This window comes from Coregonus lavaretus, assembly GCF_964263955.1.
Source record: "Coregonus lavaretus genome assembly, chromosome: 19".
Classification (NCBI taxonomy): Eukaryota; Metazoa; Chordata; class Actinopteri; order Salmoniformes; family Salmonidae; genus Coregonus; species Coregonus lavaretus.
This window is the reverse complement of record NC_140006.1, coordinates 38,828,724-38,837,789: the sequence shown is the minus strand read 5'-3', so window position 1 is coordinate 38,837,789 and position 9,066 is coordinate 38,828,724. Positions and strand designations below refer to the sequence as shown.

The 9,066-nt window shown below is 42.5% G+C and overlaps 1 protein-coding gene across 2 annotated transcripts in view; it reads right to left on the bottom strand.

Annotated features, from left to right (window-relative positions):
* Positions 1 to 707: 707 nt before the first annotated feature.
* LOC311146404 (receptor-interacting serine/threonine-protein kinase 2-like) overlaps positions 708 to 9,066 on the bottom strand; it is a 28,175-nt gene continuing 19,816 nt past the window's right edge. Inside the window, exon 11 of one of the 2 annotated variants that reach the window (XM_084182907.1) lies at positions 708 to 5,772. In XM_084182907.1, the coding sequence (XP_084039033.1) occupies positions 5,387 to 5,772 (386 nt within the window). In that variant the 3' untranslated portion in view covers positions 708 to 5,386. Of the gene's footprint in view, positions 5,773 to 5,882; positions 5,935 to 9,066 lie in introns of those variants that run through there. The other variant, XM_084182908.1, reaches the window with a different exon arrangement.

Below are 9,066 nucleotides of genomic sequence, written 5' to 3'. Positions count from 1 at the left end.
TTCTTGCCCTGAGGGAGTCTTGATAACGTGGGATACACTACACTAGTACGGTTGAGAAACTGTTCCAGACCAAACTGTTTACCATACGTCCCTGGAGAATATTGTTGTGGATTCAAGTCCCATTATTGACTCCCAAACAACGAAACAAACAGCCCGTAAGGGGAACGTTATACATGACTGTTCACAGGAGGTCATGACACCAACATGTCTGAACAGTAGTATGGTGGGGTAATTAGGGAAAGAGGCCTACAGTTCAGTGCCTAGTGAAAGTCTACACACCCCTTGCCCAGTTTAACATTTTGCTGCCTTTAAATTCAATCTAAACATTTATTAAATTGGATTTATTTCCTACTTATATACACAACCTGCTCCACATTTCCAAAGTAAAAGACACATTATAGATTTGTTTCTAAATTAATTTACAAAAAAAGAAAACGAAGACGTCTTCATTGTCTTCACACCCCCCAGTTAATAGTTACTTGTTGGAAGCACGTTTGGCAGCAAAGATAATCAGAGGCTGATTGTGGAGGGTATTATAGGGTGATAATTTATTGTATATGACTGAGGCGCATAGGGACTGTTGGTAGCCAGAGCATTGCACCATCTCGCTTACCACAAGCAGTCTTCAAGTATTAAAGGAATCATGCATGGTAGGGATTCACAATATGGCAATCAGTAAAAAACAAAATCGGAGAAAAACAGGGGCGGAAGGATTTTACACACTTTAATGACACAGCAATAAAGCGTACCGGTATCTAAAACGTCATGCAATACATGTACAGTAAATAGTAAATCCTATTTCTGCCAAAATATGTACTTATACACTGAGTATACAAACCATTAAGAACACCTGCCATGACAGACTGACCAGGTGAAAGCTATGATCCCTTACTGATGTCACTTGTTAAATGCACTTCAAAATCAGTGTAGACGAAAGGGAGGAGACAGGTTAAAGAAGGATTTTTAAGCCTGGAGACGATTGAGACCTGGATTGTGTATGTGTACCACTCAGAGGGTATTTAAGTGCCTTTGAACGGGGTATGGTATTAGGTGCCAGGCGCAACGGTTTGTGTCAAGAACGGCAACGCTGCTGGGTTTTTCCATCCTCAACAGTTTCCCATCTGTATCAAGAATGGTCCACCACCCAAAGGACATCCAGCCAACTTGACACAACTATGGGAAACATTGGAATCAATATGGGCCAGCATCCATGTGGAACGCTTTCGACACCTTGTAGAGTCCATGCCCCAACAAATTGAGGCTGTTCTGAGGGCAAAAGGGGTGGTGCAATTCAATATTAGGAAGGTGTTCCTAATGTTTGGTACACTCAGTGTACACTATGTATACAGGATATTTGATAGATTGTTGCTAATTATATGAAAAACATACATAAGTATATGGATAAAACAGAACGCTAACCAGGAATATGGCAATGTTGATTGGTGCATGAAGCAATGATTTCTAACATAGACATCTAATGGTTTAGAACTATGCAAGAGTTTGACTAAAGATAAATAGAATAACGCTATAAAAAAAAGACAGTTGTACTTATACAACATGTTGTTCAAAAGTATATTAACATGACTAGGAAAGTCATTCAAATCTAATTTGATCAAGTTTTGTGCAAATATCATATGAGAAAATAATTGTGGAAAATAATCAAAATCTTAAATATGAGGCACAGTATCGACAACAAGGCAGTAAAAGTCCAGAGGATTTTGGAAGTTTCTCTCCTGGCTGTTGCCACCCTACACCACTGGCACAGCACATATTCTAATTCAACAAAAGCTGAAAACAAACTTACAAAGAGCACCCTCGTCATGGGGGGCAAACAATGTACATTGTTTATTCTACAACAGCACAAATAAAATAAATAGGTAAGAACACCTAGATTAATAAATACAAAACAATACCCTAAAACCCCTCAGCCAGCGCTCCTCAATTCCGAAGGGTCACAATTGTAGGGCACTGACCCTAGGTAATGATACTTAGCCACGGTGCCTTCAGAACCCATTTAAGGAAGTGCATTGATGGTAAGGCCTCTAGAAACCACACCCCTGATTCAGTGGCGCTCTCGGTTCCCTATGTGGAGACACATTGCATGCACACATCACTGACATAGAGAAACAGAAACTGAGGAAGATAGAGGATGGTGAGGTAACCACGGGAAAAATAGTAGTTTTTTAATCAGGAAATTGCTTAACTACAGTGTATTTTGGCACTTAGTCATTTCTGGATATGTATTAGCAGAGGACAGCTCCACAGTGAGAAACAGTCATAACACAGGGTCCCTGCTGAGGCTTCTACAGGCGATAGTGTGCATTGTAGACAGCTAGCTATAGTGCTCACATTGTAGCTAGCTATAACGCTCACATTGTAGCTAGCTAGCTAGAGCGCTCAGATTGAGGGTACATTGTAGCTAGCTAGTGCTCAGATTGAGGGTACATTGTAGCTAGCTAGTTATAGCGCTCAGATTGAGGGTACATTGTAGCTAGCTAGCGCTCAGATTGAGGGTACATTGTAGCTAGCTACCTATAGCGCTCAGATTGAGGGTACATTGTAGCTAGCTACATATAGCGCTCAGATTGAGGGTACATTGTAGCTAGCTAGCGCTCAGATTGAGGGTACATTGTAGCTAGCTAGCGCTAGATTTAGTTGGCCCCTATGCTTGCTCCAACTACAGCCTCAAGGCTGAGAATTTGTCTGTGACTTTTAAGTGTAATTACTTTATGGTATATAGATTTCATTTGTATTAAAGCTACAGTATGATTCAATTCCCAGTCATGTGTCCCAGGAAGTGCCCTTTGCTACTTGAGACCTGTCATGTGCTGACAAAACTGAGGATAGATCATGCAATTCATGAAGGGATTAAGTGTCCTACGTAACACAGTTTCCTTTGGCCCACTTTAGACAAATATACACACACACACCACAGTCTCTTCAGTGTGGGTCACTGGCTGCTTCTTCTGTGACCGGTTCCTACTGTAGCGATCTCCCTCCCCTGGCTTAAAGCACTGGATGATGGAAACTTTAGGTGGGAAAGCTGAATCTGAGGCTGAATGTTTTTGTCAAAGTGCAGGATAACCAACCACAGCTCTAAGCTGCTAGGGACGTGTTACTATATTTAGCACTTGGCTCGATGACTAAACCCCGCTCTATCCATTCACTGGTCTTGTACCAAAACAAGTATGGGCCATGACCTCTATCGCAAAAAACATGTCTACAAAAACCGCCCATAACAGAGACCATTGGATCCAAGGAGAGTACCAAAATAGCTCCAGACAGATCCTGGTACACTCTGATCTACATGAGCTACATTACCTTATTTCCTGCTTTCTGGCTACAGTGGTAGTGTGTCTGTCCCCATATGTAAACGTGTCAAGAGAAAGACCAAGGATATCTCCCGAGTGGCGCAGTAGCTGTGCCACTAGAGATCCTGGTTCGAATCCAGGCTCTTTCGTAGCCGGCCGCGACCGGGAGACCCATGGGGCGGCGCACAATTGGCCCAGCGTCGTCCAGGGTAGGGGAGGGAATGGCCGGCAGGGATGTAGCGTGGGTTTCGATTCCCACGGGTGGCCAGTATGAAAAATAAAAAAATTATGTATGCACTCACTAACTGTAAGTCGCTCTGGATAAGAGCGTCTGCTAAATGACTAAAATGTAATTAACTCTACAGTAGCTACATCTATCCGCCATACCTAAATCCACTGACTACATTCTAAATAAATGGTATGGAGATGTATATCATATATGATATGGCCTCAACAAAGGCTAAATGATCAACATTTTCTTCCCCACAAAAACAAATGCTAACTCTATTCTTGGTATAAGTTCAGATGTCATTTCTGCCTTGGCCCATCCTATGTCAATGTCAACGCAAGCTCCTTTTATAAGATAAATCAAATCTGTCTTGAAAAGGCAGTGGTAAAAAAATGAATACAATGTAAAATACAAAATACAATGCTACATTAACCTCAAAACGGCAGAACTCCAGTCAAGTACCTTTTCAGACTTGGATAGCTACAGATGAGTCTAGTAGGATGTTTTCTCGGGTCCAAGGACAAATCAGACCTAAAAGGGGGATCTGGACCCGAACAGACCTGAGAACAACCATACGTAGACCGGACCCATACCCTACCAGGTTGGACCCGATTGTACCAGAGTGACAAAATTATGTTAATCAGCCAAGTTTTCTGGCTAACAAATGGGTCTTTATATGTTGGCTAGGCTCTCCAAAAGTCAATAGATTCACCTTATTACCGTAAAATAAAAATGTTTTAGGCTATCCAGAGCCGTGGTCGGATCCATTCAGGTCCACTTGGGTCTATCAGCTGTAGTTACATAGACCCGACCCGGATCTGAGGGTCAACTACAGAATTTCAGTCACGTTAATCGCGTCCCACCCGGGCCCATGAAGACCTGTATAGTCTAGAACCCTCAAACTCAACTCTGGACCTCGAAACCAGTTCCACTATATTTTTTCATTGTTCCCCCTTAAATCAGGGACTGATTTAGACCTGGAACACCAGGTGGTTAAAAATAATTATCAGGTAGAACAGAAAACCAGCAGGCTCCGGACCTCGTAGTGCAAGAGCTCAATACCCCTGGTCTAGACTGTCCACTCAATAAAGAGTGAAACCAGAGCCTTAGATCAGTATGATGTTATTCAGTCTCTCTCTGGATGTACAGTCTCTCTCTGGATGTAACCATTCAGTGCAAAGGGGGGACAACAATAACAGAAATATGCATAGAAGCAGAACTCAGGCCTGTACCCTGATCACTCAGAATATAGGGAATGCTTCAAGAGAACCAAATTATTTACCTGACAAATGACATAAAATCCATAATATCATTTTTCAAAGCCTGGATCAAATACTAACAGGTTTTTGATTATGATTGCTAATCCCAACCCGTTCTCTGCTTTCAGAGAACAGGTGAAATTTAGTGAACACAATATGGTTTTGTTCTTCCAAAAGGCATCTTTACCTTCAAGTCCTTTCGCTCAATTTCTAGTAGCCTTCAGTTCGATGAACAGTAGCAACATACAGTATTGTCCTGTGTGAGTGGGCAGGAAAGCAGGTACCATGATGAGCAATGTGAAACAACAGCTGGGCTTGACCATTCCCCACTAAATTCAAAGTTCAGTCAAAACCCAGGGTCGTATTCAGTGCACAAAATGTTTCGAAACAATGTGCAAAGGAAAACAAGTATCTTATTGGACAAATTCAGGTAGTCCCTCCCTGTTTCCTTCCATTTGGTGCCTAATGAATATAACCCAGGACTAACAGACCATAGATAATTCTTCCACCACCTAGCTCAATGAGCTAAAAGTCTTAAACAGTTTACAGTCTTTCTGGTCTCTGGTCTTCTCTGGACAAGTTCTGTTCTAGTATTTCCTAGGGTTGTTGTAGGACACAGAGAGTGGGGGTGAGCTGGGGCTTGGCACGGCTACTGGGGAGCTGAGCTCTGGGGGGTACGGCTGCAGGCCCAGTTGCTTGTTGTCCTGGAGCTTGCGGACCACCACACGGCAGAAGTCCTCGCTGTGGCGATGGCAGGTGTCAAGGAGCTGGCGTACCTTGGCGGTGCGCGTGACCCGGTTCACCACCAGCTCGTAGTCCTCGAGCATCAGGAGAGAGCGCGCCAGCAGGGCATCCAGGCTCTGGTTCAGACAGGCCTCCGTCATCTGGGAAACGATATCCTCGCGCCGTGCTGCGATCCAGCGCGCCACAGGGCCCAGCGTGAGGTCGGGGGGATCCGAAGGTGGGTTGAAGTCTGTAGAGGGTGGGGGTAAAGCCAAAGTAAGTATTAGATTAGAGGTAATATACATAATTGGAACAGTAGTGGCCTGAGAACAGAGCCTTGAGGAACATCAACACATACCTTAGATAGGACAACGTTTTCAGTGTTCCTCAAGGCTCTGTTCTTGGACAACTGCTGTTCACACACACACACACACACACACACAGTGTACAAAACATTAGGATTACCTTCCTAATATTTAGTGCTCCCCTTTTGCCCTCACAACAGCCTAAATTCTCTACAAACTGTTGAAAGAGTTCCACAGGGATGCTGGCCCATGTTGACTCAAATGCTTCCCACAATTATGTCAAGTTGGCTGCTTGTCCTTTGGGTGGTGGACCATTCTTGACACACACGGGAAACTGTTGAGCGTGAAAAACCCAGCAGCGTTGCAGTTCTTGACGCACTCAAACCGGTGCGCCTGGCATCTACTACCATACCCTGTTCAAAGGCTCTTAAATCTTTTGTCTTGCCCATTCACCCTCCGAATGGTACACATACACAATCCATGTCTCAAGGCTTAAAAATCCTTATTTTACATGTCTCCTCCCCTTCATCTACACCAGGGGTGTCAAACGTCCGGCCCGCGGGCCGGATCAGGCCCGCAAACGGGTTTAATCCGGCCCGCAAACGGGTTTAATCCAGCCCGCGAGATGATAAAAAAAAAATATATATATATATAATAAAATTAATAATTATTTTGTAAAGTATAAAAATGCGCTGCAATTTTTCAATAAAATAAACTGCTGTTCCAATTGTGTCCACTGGATGTCGCAATAGCAATTGTGTTAAGCAAGCAAACTGTTTATACCGGGGCAGAGCAAGTAGGTCAAGCACGTGCAGCCAATGAGGTACTTTGTTTTGCCCGCGATATTTATTACGGCTTCTACTTTTAACATTATGTGCTTTGGCACCCTCATTGCCCCAATATGTCTCTGTCAAAAAAGAGAAAAGTGGACGCAGAGTGCAGAGTGTTCCAAGAAAAATGGTCATGGCTTCAAAACCATTTAGTGAGGGTGAATTTGTAAAAACATGCATGATGAAGGCAGCGGAGATTGTGTGCCCTGAAAAGCGGATGCTTTTGCAAATATCAGCCTGACAAGAAACACAGTTGCAGACAGGATTTCCGATCTTTCAGTGGATTTGGACAGCCAGTTGAAGCAAAAAGTAAAGTCATTTATTGCGTTTTCGGTTGCAATTGATGAAAGCACGGACATTACAGATGTTGCACAACTGGCCATTTTCATCCGCGGAGTTGATGACACATTGACCGTCACCGAGGAGTTCGTGGAGTTGGTGCCGATGACAGATACGACAGCAGCTGATATTTTTACCGCACTCGTCGGCGCGCTGGACAGGGTCGGAGTGGACTGGTCCCGCGCTGTCAGCCTGGCTACAGATGGTGCGCCCTCAATGATCGGGAAAAAAGCAGGCGTTGTGACAAAGTTCAGAGAGAAAGTGCAATCTGCAAATGGAGGACGTGATTTTTTGACTTTTCACTGTATTTTGCACCAGGAGGCTTTGTGTTGCAAGTCATTAAAGATGGATAACGTCATGAAGGTGGTCATCCAAACTGTTAATTTCATCCGATCCAGAAGCCTGAATCACCGTCAGTTTGACAGCCTTCTCAGAGAGAAAGACCACATCTATGGCCTGCCATACCACACTGAGGTAAGATGGTTAAGCCGAGGTGCTGTGCTGAGGCGTTTCTTTGATTTACGAGAAGAAATTGAACAGTTCATGGAAGAAAAGGGCAAACCAGTGTTAGAATTTCATTCCGCAGAATGGATGCAGGACCTTGCATTTATGGTGGATGTTACAGAGCACCTGAATAACTTGAACAAACAGCTGCAAGGGCGCAACAAAGTTGTCACGCAGTATTATGACAGCATACATTCTTTCAAGTTGAAGCTGTCATTGTGGGAGACGCAACTTGCCGGTGGTGATGCAGCTCACTTCCCCTGTCTGAAAAATGTGTGCGCGACCCAACATGTGGCAGACATGAAGCGGTTCAAAGATAAAATAACGGGACTGTTACGGGAGTTTGAGCAACGCTTTCAGATTTATGTTTATATGTTTTTATGTTGATGTGCTATTGTTTTTAATTTATTTTATTGTATTTGTATATTTAACTTATTCTTGACTCTGTGGTTCTTGCACTTGTTTGGGGAACAGGATTTCATTATTTTTATCTACATTTCTGCCTGAGAAATGACACCCTGATATAGTTCTGTGATCTGTGAAACAGTTCTGTTAATCACTGAGGCATTGTGTGTTTGTGTGTTCTTTGTCCTCAGAACTTTCAAATAACTTGAGGTGTTTTATGATTAATAGTGATGTTGTGCTTTTGGACACTGTCCTCAGGCTCCAGCTTTATGTTTGTGTTTTTATGTTGATGTGCTATTGTTTTTAATTGTTTTTATTTTATTTGTATATTTAACCTATTCTTGACTCTGTGGTTCTTGCACTTGTTTGGGGAACAGGATTTCATTATTTTTATCTACATTTCTGCCTGAGAAATGACACCCTGATATAGTTCTGTGATCTGTGAAACAGTTCTGTTAATCACTGAGGCATTGTGTGTTTGTGTTCTTTTTCTTTAGAATTTTCAAATAAACTTGACGTGTTTTATGATTAATAGTGATGTTGTGCTTGTACTATTTTGGACACACTGTCCTCAGGCTCCAGCTTTATGTTGTATGTTGATCGTATTAGAACAAAGAAAACAATCTGAAGTTGTTGTTTTTAAGTTATATATATATATATATATATACACATACACCATGATTTTTCCGGTCCGGCCCACTTGGGAATAGATTTTCCTCCATGTGGCCCCTGAGCTAAAATGAGTTTGACACCCCTGATCTACACTGATTGAAGTGGATTTAACTGGTGACATCAATAAGGATCATAGCTTTTCCCTGGATTCACCTGGCCAGTCTCTTGTGTTCCTTATGTTTTGTACACTCAAAATAAATAAATATATACAATGCAACAATTTCAAAGATTTGACTGAGTTACAGTTCATATAAGGAAATCAGTCAATTGAAATAAATTCATTAGGCCCTAATCTATGGCTTTCACATGACTGGGAATACAGATATGCATCTGTTGGTCATATTGGAGATTTTTAGTTAACTACTTAGACAACATAACAAACCAATTATATGGATTATGCATGTTGTAGAATGAAACGCCTATATGCCCTATATGCTTATGGATTAACAACCAATTAAAGGGTTAAAACAGAGCCATGATGAAATGGCT